This window comes from Fusarium pseudograminearum, chromosome 1, assembly GCF_000303195.2.
Source record: "Fusarium pseudograminearum CS3096 chromosome 1, whole genome shotgun sequence".
Lineage (NCBI taxonomy): Eukaryota > Fungi > Ascomycota > Sordariomycetes > Hypocreales > Nectriaceae > Fusarium > Fusarium pseudograminearum.
This window is the reverse complement of record NC_031951.1, coordinates 2,715,207-2,732,341: the sequence shown is the minus strand read 5'-3', so window position 1 is coordinate 2,732,341 and position 17,135 is coordinate 2,715,207. Positions and strand designations below refer to the sequence as shown.

Here is a 17,135-nt window from a genome sequence, read left to right as displayed (position 1 = left end):
AATATCAGACAAACCTTGAGCATTTCTTCTACATACCTCCCACCTGGTGTGCGCTTTACTCTTACTTTTGGTATCCAGATAAACTTCTACAGGGCTCCGGGCTCTCGCTCTTTGCTGCCGCATCCTCCCCTTTAGAACCTTGCCAGCTTCACAGAGCCCCTACGGATCGTCGTCCAACCTCCCCGCGACAAGCCGCCTCTACTTCTCCAACTTGCGACAGACATCGAAAAGATCGCGACATCCAACATACGACGTCCTCTGCCGTCTGAGGCAAGATGCAATACGTACGAGGTCTCAGCGAGTCCGTGTCGACAGCATGGAATTCAATCAACCCCGCGACTCTTAGCGGCGCTATTGATGTCATTGTCGTCGAACACGAAGATGGCTCTTTAGTCTGCTCTCCGTTCCACGTCCGATTTGGAAAGTTCTCTCTCCTGCGGCCTTCTGACAAGAAGGTCGAATTCAAGGTCAATGGTGTCAAGCAAAGTTATTCCATGAAGCTCGGCGAAGGTGGCGAGGCCTTCTTCGTTTTCGAGACCACAGACAGAATCCCACAGTCGTTACAGACATCACCTCTTGTTTCGCCTGCTTCTAGTCCTGCAAGCAGTCCACCACTCAATGCCGAACAGTCTGATTCTGATCTGCAGGAGCCAGAGGCTTTTGAACTGGACGCTTCTGAGTCCAAGCCCCGACGGCCGCCTCCTGCTGCTCTCTATAAGAAAGAGAACGATAACGGTAAGTTTGAACCTGTCGCCCGTGGAATTCTAGGCTAATAGCAGAGCAGGCTTGATCACCCCTCTGTCGACCTCCCCTGAACTGCCCAGCGTCCGTCCAGTGTCCGGCGACTGGTCTGCAAAAATAACACGACCACACAGCGACGATGTCCTTCGACCAAGCGCCCGAAGCCGAGGCCTGGACGGCAACAGCTCTGCTGACGATGAAGAACATTTTGCTTCTGAGAGATCTGCCAGTCCTCCACCCCTATCCGCCGGCGAAGCGCTTCAACGTGCCAGGACTTTGTCTAAAGGACTGTCTGCGGCAAGTATCCCCACCAAGGTCACTGACAGTGGCGATCTGATGCTGGATATGACCGGTTTCAAGGGTAACGAAGAGGACATTCTCCGTGCTGAAATTCTGGCTCGCCAGATCCTTTCTGAGGAACTGGATGGAAACTATGACATTGGCGCCCTTTTCGGGTTCGATGAGCAAGGAAACTTGTGGATCTACAGCAGCGAGGAGGCCAAGCAAGCTGCCATGAACAAGACCATTGAAGCTTCTCTACAGTCGCATCGCCGCTCTACTGCTGCAGATGCTATCTCGGACCCTGGATACCAAAGCGACAGCAGTGATGCAACCGCTTCGCCCATGCCCCTGCATCGACGTACCGAGTCCGATGCTGGTCCCATGGACTTGCAAACCCCGCCTCGCACGCCGCCAGGCTCTTCACGCCACTCAGGCGATCCCAATAGGAACTATGCGAAAACCTTGCGGTTGACTAGTCAGCAACTCAAGGATCTCGAGCTGAAGCCAGGCGCGAACTCGATGGCATTCACTGTCAACCGAGCTACCTGCAAAGCCAACATGTATCTCTGGAGACATGAGACACCTGTTGTCATTTCTGATATCGACGGCACTATTACCAAGTCGGATGCTCTTGGCCATGTGTTGAACATGATCGGTCGTGACTGGACACACTCAGGCGTTGCCAAGCTATACAGCGATATCTCCGCCAACGGCTACAACATCATGTATTTGACCAGTCGATCCGTCGGACAATCAGATACAACCAGAGCATACCTAGCTGGTATTGTGCAAGAGGGTTACAAAATGCCCCCTGGCCCAACAATTCTGTCCCCAGACAGAACAATGGCTGCTCTAAGGCGAGAGGTCTATCTCCGCAAGCCACATATTTTCAAGATGGCTACTCTCCGAGACATCAGAAACCTGTACGGCCCCGACCGTACCCCATTCTACGCCGGTTATGGAAACCGATTGACCGATCAAATTTCCTACCGGACCGTCGATGTCCCACGAAACCGCATCTTCACCATCAATTCCAATTCCGAAGTATCTTTGGATCTCTTGACTCTTAACAAGCTCAAGATGAGCTACGTGAACATCAACGAAGTCGTTGACCACTACTTCCCTCCTGTAAGCACGCTGGTAAAAGGTGGCGGCGAGGAATACACTGATTTCACGTACTGGAGAGACGACCCTCTCGCCGTAGCCGACTTTTCGGCAAGCGAGAGTGATGATGGGGATGACGATGAGGAGGACGACAACGGTCCAGGAGCACCCACCAGCGAGTATGGAGATGATGAAGAAGAATATGACGACGAAGATGTGGAAATTGACGAAGATGTCGATGAGATTGGCGAAGGACTCGCCGACAGCTACATTTCCCGCGCATCCATGGACGAATTTGCCGAAGCCTCCAGTGTGTTGGGTGGCAGCGTCGATGAGGAGAAACTGAAAGCGTCTATGACACGTGATCTGAAAGAAACTTACGAAGAGGACGACGAAGACGAAATCTACGAAGATGACCAAGATGGCCAAGACGGCCACAACGAGGAGGGTGAGGATGCATCCACCGCTACCCCACTTGGAAAGAAGAGGGCAGCCGAACTTAAGGAGGACGTTCTCGCCCAGCACATCACAGGGGTTGGTCATCTCTCCGTCGAGAAATGAAGTGAAGTCAAGGAAAGCTAAGTACCATGAACAGGCCACCGAGGCTGTTGCTGTTGCCCCAGAAAAACAGTAAAATGTGACGGATTCAAGTTTGTTTTCAAAGTTATTGTCCATAGACGGCGATATTGGCTCAAGCACAGTATGGAAAGTAGACGCAGGAATGGGTGAGGGAACATGATGAAGGCTTTTTAGGCATACTAGGGCATAGCGCGGCGTTATCATTTGTTCTACTTGTGTTCAAGGCATGTTGTACAGACAAAAAGCTTTTGTTGTTTGACAGGCTAAAAATACTGCTTGGGAAGTCTTTTGTGTTTTTGAACTATTACAGCATTTTAAATTGTTTGCATATTGAAACAACTCTATTCCCAATCCCAAAACCCCTTTCCCTACAAAAAATCATCATTTTGACCACATCTATCCTCTACATACGCCTTTTGTATTCTAATCCCTATTTTACTGCTGTTGCTTCAGATAGTTGAGTCGAATCTCAACTGCTCTTCTGTGAGCCTCGAGCTCCTCAACCTTGGCTAGTTGCATAACAGCAGTGCCGACGTTCTTGAGACCATCAGCAGTGAGGTTGGAACTGGTGATGTGCTTCTGGAACGAGCCCAGGTTGACACCAGAGTATTGCTTGGCAAAGCCATAAGTAGCTGCGGTATTAGTTAGCAATGATGGAATATGTGAGATTGCGAAAGAAAGAACTTACGCAAGGAGTGGTTGACACCGGCAGAGTAGTCACCGACACTCTCGGGAGTCCAGTGGCCAATAAAGACACTGCCGGCGTTCATGACCTGATCGACAGCCTTCTCGGCATCCTTGATTTGAAGAATGAGATGCTCAGGGGCGTACTCGTTGCTGATACGCATGGCCTCTGTGATGTCCTTGACTTGGACAGTAACAGAGTGGGCAATTGAGCCTCGGACGATGTCAACACGAGGGAGTGCTACAGCTTGGTTGTGGACCTCATCCTCGATGGCCTGGAGCTCTTGTTCGCTAAGGTTAACAGCAATCAGGATGACCTGGCTGTCGACACCGTGCTCAGCTTGAGAGAGAAGGTCAGAAGCAACGAAGGCAGGGTTTGCGTCCTTGTCAGCGACAACAAGAACCTCTGAAGGACCAGCAGGCATGTCAATACCTACACCAGCGTTGGTATCGTTGCTGACATGCATCTTGGCGGCAGTGACGAACTGGTTACCAGGTCCAAGAATCTTGTCAACCTTGGTTACACTCTCAGTACCATAGGCAAGAGCAGCGACAGCCTGGGCACCTCCAGCCAGGACAATGCTCTCAGCACCAACCTTGTGGGCGACGTAGACGATCTCTGGAGTAATGCGGCCATCGGAACGAGGAGGCGAAGCAAAGACAATCTTTTGGCAGCCAGCGACCATGGCTGGCACACCAAGCATCAGCGCGGTACTGGGGAGAACAGCAGTTCCGCCAGGAATGTAGAGACCAACGCGCTCGATAGGTCTTGAGAAGCGACTGCAAACGATGCCAGGCATAGTCTCGACCTGGAGAGACTTCTCCTCCTGCTGGGCAGAGTGGAACTTCTTGATGTTTTCGAAAGAGATGTCGATGGCCTCAATGGTCTCAGGAGAGATGTCCATCAATTCCTTGGGGAAAGGAGCCTTGAGGACGGGAGACGTCAAGGAGGTAGCCTTTTCGAACTTGTGGGTATAGGATAGGACAGCCTTATCGCCGCCAGTTCGTACTTCTTCAATAATAGGCTTAATGATCTTCAAGATAGCGTCAGGGGACTTCTGAGAAGGCCTCTTGAGCTTCTCTACAAGGTCAGCCTGGGAGATCTTGGTAGAATCGGCTCGCTCCATGGCGATACGTCCATCATCAGGCTTTTCAGCTTCTGGCTGGGGTGCCTTGGCTGGGGTCTCCTCTGTCTTGATTCCCTCCTTTTCAGCCCACTTGCCCTTGGCATTGCCTGTTCTGCGCTTGACCTTGAGACTCTTGGCGTCCAGGTTAGCCTCAATGTCAGCGAGACTAACACCAGCACCAACAGCCTTGGTCAAAGCAAAGTAGATCAAGTCTGCAGCTTCAAAAGCAATGTTCTCCTTGGTCTTGCCATCGCACAGCTCTTCTGCCTCCTCCATAATCTTCGCTCTGAGGAGCTTCTCGTCCGAAAACAGGCGAGCAGTGTAGGATCCCTCGGGGGCAGACTCCTTACGAGACTTGAGTGTTTGCTCTAGCGCGGAGATACCGTTAAGATCTCCAAAGCAACCGAACTGCTGCAGGTGGCAGAAGCGACCCTTCTGGTTGACCACGAACTTGATAGTATCATTGTCGCAGTCGAGGCCAATTCGCAGCAACTCCTGAGTGTCGCCAGAGGTGAGTCCCTTCACCCACAAGCCACGCTTGCGGCTCTGGTAAACGCCAGTTTGCGTTCGTAGAGCCTCCAGAATGCTCTCTTCGCTGGTGTAGGCGAGACCCAAAGCAATTCCTGCGTCATCGGTGACAACAGTGGGGATCAGTCCATCAGTTCGGTCAGAATTCCAGTATGAGGCGATAAGTTTCGACAGCAATAATCGGCTCGAGTCGTTCTTATCGGTCGTTAATCGTGTGGAAGGGATAATTGGGATCGCGTTGGCCTTCTTGGCCACCTCGATAAATTTCTCGATATCGGTTTCAGGAGTGGGCTTAACGTAGAGACTCTTGATCTGCTTGGACTGCGCGACTTCAATGAACTTGTCAACGTCACTTGACGAGACGTCGAAATCCTTGACCAGTAAACCGTGCTCTGTAGCTGCAGAAAGAATGAGTGACGAGACAGCAGGAATAACTCTCGCGCCATATTGCTCGTACTCTGAGTAGGATTCAGAGGTTACAAAAACCGTTCGTACTCCACTATCAAGCAAAGCAACCACATCGTCCGGGTCGCTCAAGCCTGTAGCGTCCATGTGGACATTGGTCCCAGCACTCGGGCGACCCCAATCCTTGGAAGCTTTTTCGTAAAATGGAGCTCCGAGAAGAGCAATCTCTTGATGGTTGAGGCCATCGTTGGTGGGTTGATTGTTGGGGCTGGCAACGCTCACCAGGAACGGCAACGGGAGTGTTGTCTCCATACTGTAATGAGGCAGGCAAATTGAATTGACTTCGACAGTAGACAAGATTCTGCTATGTAAGTTGTTGAGATGTTGTTATTTGTGAGTCAAGGAACCACTCGGGAAAAAAGTTGATGTAATGACTATGAGTCCTCCTGCATCGGCGGCATTTGGTGGGGCAGCCATTGCCCCTCCATATATCTCTTTCCCTGCCAGAGTCGCCTCGAAATCCGGCTTGTCCCACTGGATGGTATTTAAGGTGCGGTCTGTGCACAGAGGCACGACAAAACCTCGGATTATCAAAACCTCCGAAGTGCTACGCGCATGCCACGGTGAAGCTCAGTCGCAAACCATAATTCGAGATTCGTGAAGCTTTTTGGCTTGGCATATCTATTGACTTCACTCTTTTCAACATTTGCATGACTTCCGACTTGATTGCTTTCCTCTTCGCTCACTGACTGCGGCCGGAATTCGTCTCAGTTAGCACACGCGTCAATTAATACTAATCAATCGAAACTCGAATACTAGGCGCGCGACCGTCTCGACTATTTAACGACTGGTCGCATCCTCGATACCCTTACACCCTTGTGGAAGCTTAGAGATCGACTCCCTGTTTGCTTCCCAGACATCATACCATTACCAAAATGTCATCAAGCCAGCCGCAGACCAATGGGGTCCCAGCCTCATCGGCAGGAACTTCACAGACAGTACCAAACACACAAACTACCGCTACCTCGTCTAGCCAACCCGCTGTCACGGCCTCGCAGAATGCACCCCCTCCCTCAGCGCAATCAACGTCCGCGCCTCGTCCGCGCGACTCTCGTCTCATCGAGCTGCTCCTTACATCGCAAGGAGTTACCGCTTACGAGCCGCGCGTGCCTCTTCTCCTTCTCGATTTCGCATACCGCCATACATCTTCCGTCCTGAGCGATGCTCTCCACCTCTCTGGCGACCCATATGTTACGCAGGCAGGCTCCAAACCATCAGCGAACGCCGGCGCCATCTCAGCACCAGCAGGCGACGCCGCGGTGACGGCCAACGCTGTCAAACTTGCCATTGCAGCCCGACTTAGCTATCAATTGCGCGGAGGAAATGCCGGTGGAGGTATCAGCAAAGAATACATGCAGGAGCTTGCGCGCGAGCGGAACAAGGTGGCACTGCCAAAGATTGTACCAAGTGAATGGGGCGTACGACTACCAAGTGAACGGTTCGTGCTTAGTGGGACGAGCTGGGGTCTTAAGGACGTGTGGGATGAGGATGATGAAGATGATGAAGAAGAGATGGACCAAGGGGGCGATGCCATGGAGGGTATCGAAGGCCCTGAACCAGAGGATGTTGGCGGAGATGGTGTGGAAGGTGGTACTGTTGAGGACATGTTCGGTGAGGATGTCGACGAAGAAATGGCTGAAGAGGGTTAGGAGCCCGTCTTGCCATTCAACGGAACTGCATAAACGGGACCACCTGTGAATGGTGTTAATGGCGTTCGGGGCAATCTAGGCGATGGGCGGTGGATGTTTATTCTACAAGGATATGGAAAGGATGTCCTAATATGAAGGGACTGGCTGGTCTTGCAAACATAAACAGCCACGAGAAATCATCGCAAACATATGATTATTTACCTTCGAGCTGGGCAAGCTTAGAAATTCATTAGGTTCCTGACCCCTGCTCTCTGCTGCAACAATGATCTGCATTTACGATTTACCGGGGGTCAACTAATAGTGGTACTTCATCAGATGCATTACGGTTCATGCTTGAAACCGCACATGATAAAATAAGGGGGAAAGTACAGTCAATACACAATTATCACAACTCCGTGTTACCTAGTATGAACAGAGGAAATCTTATGGTACACTAGGCCTGTAAACGGTATCTCATACACTCTATACCCTGGTTTCGATTTTCACAACTCCACTGGCCCTCTCTAACTTAAAACTTGGGCTTCATGGTGTTGCGAAGTCTCTGGTAGTCGAAGAGACCCTCGATGGTTCCCACAGCACTAACAGCAATATCACGGTCCCAAAGTTTTCGGTTGGCGAAATCCATAATGTCCTTCTCAGTAATGGCGTCAATCTTGCGCTCAATCTCGTTAGGAGCCATGCGGCGGCCAGTGGTGACGAGCTGTCGGCCAATGTCCTCAGCGACAGCGGTGGTGCCGTCGAGGGACAGGAGAATAGAAGCCTTGAGCTGAGCCTTGGCACGCTCGGTCTCGGAGGCGCTGACGTTGGTGCAGAGACGCATCCACTCACGGATGGCGAAGTGGACGAGGTCATCAACTCGGTCAGGCTTGTCGGAAACAAGGTAGATACCCCACAGACTGAAAAAAGTTAGTTATAGTCAAGCTAAAGCACGTTATCAAAACCTACCCGGTGTCGTTGTAACTGGTGGAGAAGCTCATGAAGCTGTTGGCAAGATCGTGCTTGTGGACCCAGCCGCTGAGCTTGCTGCCCTGGTGGGGAGCCTGGCCAACAGCCTTGTCGTAGTTACCAACAATAGCCTGAGCAACGAGAGCAGTGAAGTAGTCCTCGGAGTTCCAGCTAACACCCTCAACGGCGAGAGCGATGTTGGCAGTGGGCATGTTGTCATCTCGGACACGGACGTCAGAGCCCATAAAGTCAGCCTTCTGCTTGGAGCGGAGGTAGGCGCCGGTCTGGGGGCCGCTGCTGGGAAGACCAGCGAAGTGCTTCTCAGCGAGCTGGACAAGCTGCTCGTGGGGGATACCACCGGCACCAACAAGAACCATGCGGTCAGCAGTGTAGTTGTTCTTGATGTAGTCGGTAAGCTCGGTTCGGGTGATGTCGCGGATGTTCTGACGAGGGCCGAGGATGGTGCGGCCAAGGGGCTGGTGCTGGAAAGCAGTGGCGTGGAGGTGATCGAAAACGACCTCCTCGACCTGCTTCTCGACCTCCTCGGATTCGCGGAGGATAACGTCGCGCTCACGCTCAATGGCGGACTCCTCGAGCTTGGAGTTCTGGAGAATATCGGAGAGAATGTCGACACACTGGGGAACATCAGAATTGAAAGCCTTGGCGAAGTAGACGGTGTTCTCGCGCTGGATGAATGTTAGCATCATTCAATTCCCATATCCTTTGATCCGACTGACCGAAGTGTAGGCGTTCAGGTGACCACCCATGTTCTCAATCTCCAATTCCAATTGCTGCTGAGTTCGCTTGGCGGTACCCTGATAACATTGTTAATGGTGAATCTCGGCCAATTGATGGGTTGTCGAACCTTGAAAGCGAGATGCTCAAGGAAGTGGGCGGTACCGTTGTTCTCATCAGTCTCAGCTCGGGAACCGGCATCGATCCAGACACCGACGGTCGACGTTTGCGAAAAGGGCGAGTGCTCGGTAGCGACCTAATGGTAACAATTGTCAGGAGGGCCTGTTCCGGAGTGGTTCTCGAAGCCAATTGGCCTCGTGCGATGATGCTCACAGTCAATCCATTCTTAAGAGTTGTAGTCTGAGTCTTGCCGACGGTAGAGGGAGTGGCAAAGCCTCGTGTGAAAGGAACGGCGGCCGAAAACCCAGCACGGTTTCGCAGACCTCGCGAGAGGTTCAAAGCCAATCTCCGGGACGCCATGACGCAGGTTTGGAGGGTCGACGCTGAATTGAGTGGTTTGATGAAATCTTTCGATCTGGCTCGGCTAGAAGCTTTACTGAGATAATTTGCAGCCTGAGCAATAAGGCGGATTGATTAGTCATTCCGAGCGTCTCCGAATCACAACGTCCGGCTTGACGATCTGATCCAATGAGAGGCGCTCATTACTAACCACTTTTAACCCCGTACCAGCTCCACTATGATCCAACACCTACCTGTTTTCGTCTCTGTACGTACTTGTATGCTCCTATGACAGAACTTCAATGTGAACATACATGTCTGCATCACCCAGTATCAGACCGTTTACTGATGTGATGGCATGATTATTACGATTTGCTATCAAGATTTACTTCTATCGCAAGCACAATTCACAAGCCTTTTCTGCTTTCAATATTCAATTCGCTAAATAAACGCATCTCTGCTTAAAGTCTGCTCCTATCACTCTTACTTCAACTGCAATGCCGTCTGGCAATTACAACTTTGGCGACGTCTTTCAGAAAATCTACGTCGCTAAACAGAAACCTCCTCCGATCCCAGTTCATGAGAATATGAAGGTTGTTCTGCAGAGCTCTCCGCCTCTGGGGCACGTAACCTCAGTTAGAGGCAAAAATGTCACCCTAACCACTGTTCTCGAGATACCCAAGTTCCGTGCCAGCGAGTCCTGGGAGGTCTCAGCATGGCACTCCGTAGACGATGCAGCCTGGAAGGATGTGCCACTGTCCTCTGTTCAGGAAGCGTCGGCCCCTCAGACTTTACAAGCACTGGATGACTCCATGTCTCGCTTCTATTTCTCTACATCCGTTCCATTTGAGGCTTCGCTCAAGTTTACTCTCAAGTTTCGTCATAGTCTGGATGCCGATTGGAGATGGATCCGTGATGAACAAGGTCTCAATGATGGATTGATTGTCAACACTCCTGTTGGACTTTTGTCCAACAACTTGTCCAATCTCATCCCTAATATTAACTCTAAGGATTGGACAATTAAATCACATATAAGCCAATCACCCGGTACTTCACTCTGGTCGCTGGAGGCAGTCATTGCATCTGCAAATGAAGATGACTCAACTTATAGGGACATTCTAATCGGTACTCCATTCGGTACCTTTGCGAGGTGAGTATCATCAACGGATTTGATGAACTATCTTCATCTTTAACATCCACCTCCTCTGACCGGGTATAGGTGGTTCTCTCTTGTCCGGCTGTGGTCGCCGTGGCTTGCCCCTCGACATGGAAAATCACATTTCTCTCTCGATAAAGATGGAGTTCTCTGTTGTTTCTTAAGCCCACAAGGCAAAAGTCTCGTGTTTCTTGCTGTTAGCGGTATCGGTCACGTCTTGCCAGTTTTCCGAAGCGAATCAGATGGAAAAGTCCAGGTTCATGTGCGTACCTGTAACATTGGTTTCATATCTTGGTGCTTCTTCTGACTATCCAGGCCCGAAACGATGGCCTTTCTGAGGAGGCCGCTGTTGTCCTTGTTTCCGAGGGCGATGATTTCGATTGTGCTATGGCTTCAGTAATGTACCATGCTAGAAACCTGGTTTCAGTGATGAAGCAGACCAACAAGGAATGGTCTCACGAGCTTTCTGCTTTGGTAGACGACTTCAAACCAGAGTGGCTAGAACACTGGTTTGACGGACTTGGATTCTGTGTGTTCTTGTTTCTATTCGTCTTCGGAAAACAGACTGACGGGCTGTCGTAATATAGGTACATGGAACGCTCTTGGGCAGAAACTAACAGACCAAAAGATATTCAATGCCCTGGATAAATTAGGCGAGCATGATATCCAAGTGTCGAGTCTGATTATTGATGATAACTGGCAGTCTATCGACTACCAAGGTCCCAGCCAGTTTCAGTACGGTTGGAAGGATTTTGAAGCCGAGCCCAAGGCCTTCCCTCAAGGGTTGAAGGCTACTGTATCACATATTCGAAAGAACCACCCACACATTCAGCACATCGCTGTGTGGCATGCACTTCTGGGGTATTGGGGTGGTATTGCCCCTAATGGGAAGCTTGCCGAGACTTACAAGACTATCGAGGTTACAAGAGAGGATGCTGACCGTCGCAATCTTCCCTTGGGCGGCAAAATGACTGTCATCGCCCAGGAGGACGTCAACCGATTTTACAATGATTTCTATAAATTCCTCTCCGATGCTGGAGTTGATGCTGTCAAGACGGATGCCCAGTTCATGATTGATACATGGGTCGAAGCTTCTCCTCGTCGAGACCTCATCAACGCCTATCTTGAAGCTTGGGCTATCTCGACTCTGCGTCACTTTAGTGCAAGGGCCATATCTTGCATGTCCCAATTTCCTCAAGCTCTCTTCCACTCTCAGATGCCTACGAATCGACCCACGATTCTGGTTCGCAACTCGGACGATTTCTTCCCTGAGATACCCGCGTCGCACCCATGGCACGTATGGACAAACGCACATAACGCCATCTTCATGAGTTATCTCAACGTGCTTCCTGACTGGGATATGTTCCAAACTGTCCACGAGTACTCTGGATTTCATGCTGCGGCTAGATGTATCAGTGGAGGGCCTATATACATCACTGATGTTCCCGGCGAACATGATATGGATCTGATCGGACAGATGACTGGTCTCACTCCACAAGGAAAGACTGTTATTTTCCGGCCCAGCTCCTTGGGTAAGACAGTGGACCCCTATATTGGATATGACGATGATCTGCTTCTGAAAGTAGGAGGCCATCACAGTAAGGGGTACTCTGTTTAGCAAATGGCCAGCCAGAACTAATCGGGTCGCAGGGGCTTCACATACGGGATATCCTATCTTGGGGGTCTTCAACGTCTCCTCCAGGCCGCTGACTGAATTCGTTCCTCTCTCGAGCTTTCCTGGTGTAACTCCGGGTTACTATGTGGTTCGCGCCCATAAAACAGGCAAGGTTTCACAGCCAACAACGCTTGAGGGGTCTGGTTCCTTGTTTACAACTTCCTTACCTGTCCGAGGGTTCGAGATACTCTCTGCGTTTTCACTAACGCCTTTGTCCAGCCTCAAGCACGGCGACGTTTTTGTCGCAAACTTGGGTTTGTTGGGCAAAATGGCAGGTGTTGCAGCAGTCATTATGAACGATATCAAACAGGAACGCCACAACAGTCGAGTTGTTATAGTCACGCGCATCAAGGCATTCGGTACACTAGGTGAGCGAGACTCGACTCTGTCTAATATCTACCTCGGTCTCACATTTGTTTAGGAATCTACATATCTGCACTTCCCAATCTAACTATCGAGGGGGGTTTCTTGATCACGATACAGGAAAAGGTGATACCTGTGCACACAGTGGCTATTTCAACAGTCGACAAGCATGTACTTGAGATCGACATTGGAAAAGCGTGGAAGGATATGGGTCTTGAAAGTCGATGGAGCAATGACGTTGAGGTGAAAGTGCACTTTGGTCTTTGAGATTAATGATCGATCATCATCACCCGTACGGTGACAGATAACATTTAGGAACAGGTAGAAGTTCAAAAGTACATAAGTCCATTGTGTAAATTTGTATACCACGCAAACAAAAGGGACTGAATGTAATTTCTCGATAGTGACCACTTAGAATAGTTGGTAGTGGAAACGTCGAGGCCCGAGTAGTCTATAGGGTAAGTTCATTTTCGGGTACAAATTGACCACAAAAGGTTAGCGAGCAGGAAAAACTTGCAGGAGCGCTGGAGGAGAAAAATTAAAAAACGGGCCCCACTTGCCACTGCAAAATCTAACTTGATTGGATGCCCGTCAAAAAAGAGAGGGAACTGCCCCTCCATTATCGGCGTCATCCCAGGGTCCCGCGTTCCCATAAAAAAGTTTTTGAGGAGGCACCACCAATTCTTTTCTTCTTTCTTTCTTTCGGGAAGAAGCGTTCTATCAATCTTAGCAGTCGATAAAGGCCAGAGCTTGCTCATCGACTCGTCTCGTCTTCGACCTCACCTCATTTGTCTTTGATTCCTCTTTTATAGTTGCCAATCATGTCTGCCTCAGTGCTCGACTACACCAAGGCCCTTGAGGTTCTCAAGGAGTACAAGCAAAGGGATGGCCTCGACATCCACGAGCTTATGGACACAACCAAGCATGGTGGTCTGACTTACAACGACTTCCTTCTTCTCCCTGGCTACATTGGCTTCGCTGCCTCCGAGGTCACTCTTGATTCGCCCATCACCAAGCGCATCACCCTCCGAACACCCTTCGTCTCGTCTCCTATGGACACTGTCACGGAGCACGAGATGGCCATCCACATGGCTCTCCAGGGTGGCCTCGGTGTTATTCACCACAACTGCTCCCCCGAGGCCCAGGCCGACATGGTCCGCAAGGTCAAGCGATACGAGAACGGTTTCATTAACGACCCTATCGTCATCGACCAGAACACCACTGTTGGTGAGGCCAAGGCTCTGAAGGAGAAGTGGGGTTTCGGTGGTTTCCCAGTCACTGGTAAGTTACAACTACAGCCCAACTCCATCTCACACCTGGTTGCATGATTATACACCCTTTTCATATAACTTTCGTTCCACCGTTAGACTATTGTCAATGTGGAGAAACTATACTATGAACAACCACTTCAAACAATTTTTTTTTCATTGTCGCATTGCCCCGCACAGGAACAATAGGCTAACTGAAAACTTCAGAGGATGGCAAGCTTGGATCCAAGCTTGTTGGTATTGTTACCAACCGAGACCTTCAGTTTGAGGAGGATCTTGACCAGGCTGTCTCCAATGTCATGGTTAAGGACCTTGTCACTGCTCCCGAGACCGTCACTCTCCTCGAAGCCAACAAGATCCTTTCCAAGTCCAAGAAGGGCAAGCTCCCCATCGTCGACAAGGACTCCAACCTCGTTTCCATGATCTCTCGTTCCGATTTGACCAAGAACCAGCATTTCCCTAATGCTTCCAAGCTTCCCGACAGCAAGCAGCTCCTCTGTGCTGCTGCTATTGGTACTCGTCCCGAGGACAAGCTTCGTCTCAAGAAGCTTGTTGAGGCCGGTCTCGATATCGTCATCCTGGACAGCTCCCAGGGTAACAGTATGTACCAGATTGAGATGATCAAGTGGGTCAAGAAGGAGTTCCCCGATGTCGATGTCATTGGCGGAAACGTCGTGACTCGAGAGCAGGCTGCTTCTTTGATCGCTGCTGGTGTTGATGGTCTCCGAATCGGTATGGGCAGTGGTTCTGCTTGTATCACCCAGGAGGTCATGGCTGTCGGCCGTCCCCAGGCTGCTGCCGTCTACAGCGTCAGCCGATTCGCTGCTCGCTTCGGCGTTCCCTGCATCGCTGACGGTGGTATCCAAAACGTTGGTCACATCGTCAAGGGTCTTGCCCTTGGTGCCTCTACCATTATGATGGGTGGTCTCTTGGCTGGTACCACCGAGTCCCCCGGTACTTCTTTCGTCTCTCGCGAGGGTAAGCTTGTCAAGGCTTACCGAGGCATGGGTAGCATCGACGCCATGCAGGACAAGAAGGCCGGTAACGGCGGTAAGGACAGCCAGAAGAGCAACGCTGGAACTGCTCGTTACTTCTCTGAGGGTGACAGTGTTCTGGTTGCTCAGGGTGTGTCGGGTGCTGTGGCCCACCGAGGGTAAGTTTTGTCCTATGCTGAGATGAGTTGAGAAATGCTAACATGGTTAATAGATCGATCCAGAAGTTCGTTCCCTACCTTGCTGCCGGCCTCAAACACTCTCTTCAGGACAGCGGTATGACCAGCCTGTCTGGCATGCACCACTGCGCCGAGGTTGGCGAGCTCCGCTTCGAGCTTCGCACAGCTAGTGCTCAGTTGGAGGGCAACGTGAACATGGAGTCTTATGAGAAGAAGCTTTACGCGTAATGACATATATGGAAAAAATGATAGGATGACGAAGGATTGGGAAAAGGGGAAAACGGGCTGGTTTATTTTATATGCAACGACTTGCATTGGGGATTTGGGCACAAGATTTGGAAGGTTTTCATCAGGATGAGGATAAAAGGAACCTCGATAAGCTGTAGATCTGAATAGGCGTTTGTCCAACCACTAGAGGTGCGACGCGGGCGTTTTGCTGTCTGACTGTTGAACAAATCGACAGAGGCAGAGGTCATGAATTAAATTTTTATTGATACCCTCAGGATACTGAAGTGCTGCCAGTTAGTTTGAGCTGTGATATTGTGAAGCGGAAATGCAAGCAACAGGCCACAGCTGCGTATTACAGATGTTCAGCGATCAGAAACTAGTACTTATGTCTTATTAGGCAACTCGTAGGCTCAAGATTGAAGCCATGCAGAATGGAAATCACCGAAATACCAAACGCACAGACAGTGATACTAAAGTCAGGCCATACACCAAAAAGGAAGGCAAAGCGGAAACTCACGAACAAGGGTCTTTCCAGCAGAAGCAGAAGTTTTAGAGTTTCATTGCTGCCCTTTAGACCGTCACTCCTTGTGTCAATTCGGTTCACGCAGCTACGAAGTTTGCAGCAACACAGGCGGTTGAGATGCTTCTCGGTTCAATGTTAAAAAGTATAGTGGTATTGAAACAGAAAATATTTATTATGAATGATTAAAAGAGATCATGACCGTCTTTGTCACAGGGTATAATCCATTGCCGCGTACCCGTCCGCGCTTCAGCGTCATTTCACATGCCAGCTTATTACCCGCAGCTGCTCTCTCACATGCCTTTCGCCTTTCTTTTTTTTATGTGTCATGCTGGTAGTGCATCCTTTCATCTTGATACATCATTTCCCTGCTCAGGTAGCGTATTTAATTAATACTGGGGCTGAGGCTGGTGAGGATTGTAAGTCTGCTGAGGTGGAGGGAAGGATCCTTGAGGCTGAGGAGACTGGTAACCTTGCTGAGGAGACTGATAACCCTGTTGAGGAGACTGGTAGCCTTGCTGATGCTGATGCTGAGGGAGCTGGTAATCAGGCTGAGGAGTATGCTGCTCAGGGTTGGGCTTATGGTCCTGGTATTGCTGGGGCTGGGGCTGGGCGGTTGGCATATGCATGCCCTCCTTCTGAGCCTGGTAGCCCTGCATGATAGGACCATGCGAGAGACGAGCCTTGACTTCGTTGTCTTGCTGGATGAGAGCACAGCAGAGACACCAGTAACTGACACAGCAGTCGCTCATACCGCTACCCTTGATGCCGAATCGCTCACGGATTTCTCCACGCTTCATCATGGAGTAACTAGGAATCGCATGTTAGTTGGCAGCTCGAGGAACACATTCTGTGGTATATCCTTACATCCAGCCACAGCCAGTAACGCATTGGATGGCGGTGAAAATAAGAGTATCGCTGTTGCAGGTATCGGCAGTTTGCATTGTAGGGTCTCTCATACGGTCGGAAGTTTTACCCAACACTGTAACAAGGACTGTTAGTCTTACGAGTATGCCAAGATCGTCTTATGCAGGAACATACGAATGCAGGGACAGAAAGTGCTGAGCATGCAAGAGTCGCAGGGCGAACAATTGCAAAGGTTGCTCTGCCATTCCTGATTCTGGACGTTGGGTCCTTGGGAGTATTGCTGAGCCATTGCGGTTGATGAGTATATCGATTGACGATTGATGGACTGGAATCGAGGTGTAGAGAAGCCAAGGAGAAAGAATGTGAATGTGCACAGGTTAAGGAGAGAAGGGAGAGAGAAGGAAACCTTTGGAGACTCGATGGACGATAACAGCACCTTATTATTAGACAAACTCCTACGGACAAACAACCTGACAATCGTCTCGTCTCGGCACGGCAATCGCCTTTAGTTTCAGGCCGGGTGTGTCACAGCCCCAGCTCATAAAAGCTTCAGCTCTAAGCCTCCGTGTTCACTAGGGCGCCCTTCATT

General features: G+C 50.4%; 7 protein-coding genes across 7 annotated transcripts; 4 read left to right on the top strand and 3 right to left on the bottom strand.

The window, feature by feature from the left end:
• Positions 1-275: 275 nt before the first annotated feature.
• On the top strand, positions 276-2,688 carry FPSE_11643 (uncharacterized protein; the record flags this gene model as incomplete). Its single annotated transcript, XM_009264760.1, has 2 exons — positions 276-735; positions 785-2,688. The coding sequence occupies 2 exons, from the start codon at positions 276-278 to the stop codon at positions 2,686-2,688; spliced, it is 2,364 nt and encodes a 787-aa protein (XP_009263035.1).
• Positions 2,689-3,141: 453 nt separating this feature from the next.
• Positions 3,142-5,762, bottom strand: FPSE_11642 (uncharacterized protein; the record flags this gene model as incomplete). The annotated part of the gene is made up of 2 exons (XM_009264759.1): positions 3,142-3,338; positions 3,395-5,762. 2 exons carry the CDS (start codon positions 5,760-5,762, stop codon positions 3,142-3,144), a joined length of 2,565 nt encoding a protein of 854 aa, XP_009263034.1.
• A 623-nt stretch (positions 5,763-6,385) lies between these two features.
• On the top strand, positions 6,386-7,159 carry FPSE_11641 (uncharacterized protein; the record flags this gene model as incomplete). Its single annotated transcript, XM_009264758.1, has 1 exon — positions 6,386-7,159. The coding sequence occupies one exon, from the start codon at positions 6,386-6,388 to the stop codon at positions 7,157-7,159; it is 774 nt and encodes a 257-aa protein (XP_009263033.1).
• A 508-nt stretch (positions 7,160-7,667) lies between these two features.
• On the bottom strand, positions 7,668-9,319 carry FPSE_11640 (uncharacterized protein; the record flags this gene model as incomplete). Its single annotated transcript, XM_009264757.1, has 5 exons — positions 7,668-8,055; positions 8,105-8,790; positions 8,842-8,919; positions 8,970-9,095; positions 9,173-9,319. The coding sequence occupies 5 exons, from the start codon at positions 9,317-9,319 to the stop codon at positions 7,668-7,670; spliced, it is 1,425 nt and encodes a 474-aa protein (XP_009263032.1).
• Positions 9,320-9,795: 476 nt separating this feature from the next.
• Positions 9,796-13,034, top strand: FPSE_11639 (uncharacterized protein; the record flags this gene model as incomplete). The annotated part of the gene is made up of 7 exons (XM_009264756.1): positions 9,796-10,448; positions 10,518-10,716; positions 10,770-10,983; positions 11,042-12,052; positions 12,105-12,497; positions 12,913-12,950; positions 12,987-13,034. 7 exons carry the CDS (start codon positions 9,796-9,798, stop codon positions 13,032-13,034), a joined length of 2,556 nt encoding a protein of 851 aa, XP_009263031.1.
• A 279-nt stretch (positions 13,035-13,313) lies between these two features.
• On the top strand, positions 13,314-15,159 carry FPSE_11638 (uncharacterized protein; the record flags this gene model as incomplete). The annotated part of the gene is made up of 3 exons (XM_009264755.1): positions 13,314-13,773; positions 13,968-14,913; positions 14,967-15,159. 3 exons carry the CDS (start codon positions 13,314-13,316, stop codon positions 15,157-15,159), a joined length of 1,599 nt encoding a protein of 532 aa, XP_009263030.1.
• A 909-nt stretch (positions 15,160-16,068) lies between these two features.
• Positions 16,069-16,835, bottom strand: FPSE_11637 (uncharacterized protein; the record flags this gene model as incomplete). The annotated part of the gene is made up of 3 exons (XM_009264754.1): positions 16,069-16,489; positions 16,547-16,661; positions 16,721-16,835. 3 exons carry the CDS (start codon positions 16,833-16,835, stop codon positions 16,069-16,071), a joined length of 651 nt encoding a protein of 216 aa, XP_009263029.1.
• Between the last annotated feature and the right edge of the window lie 300 nt (positions 16,836-17,135).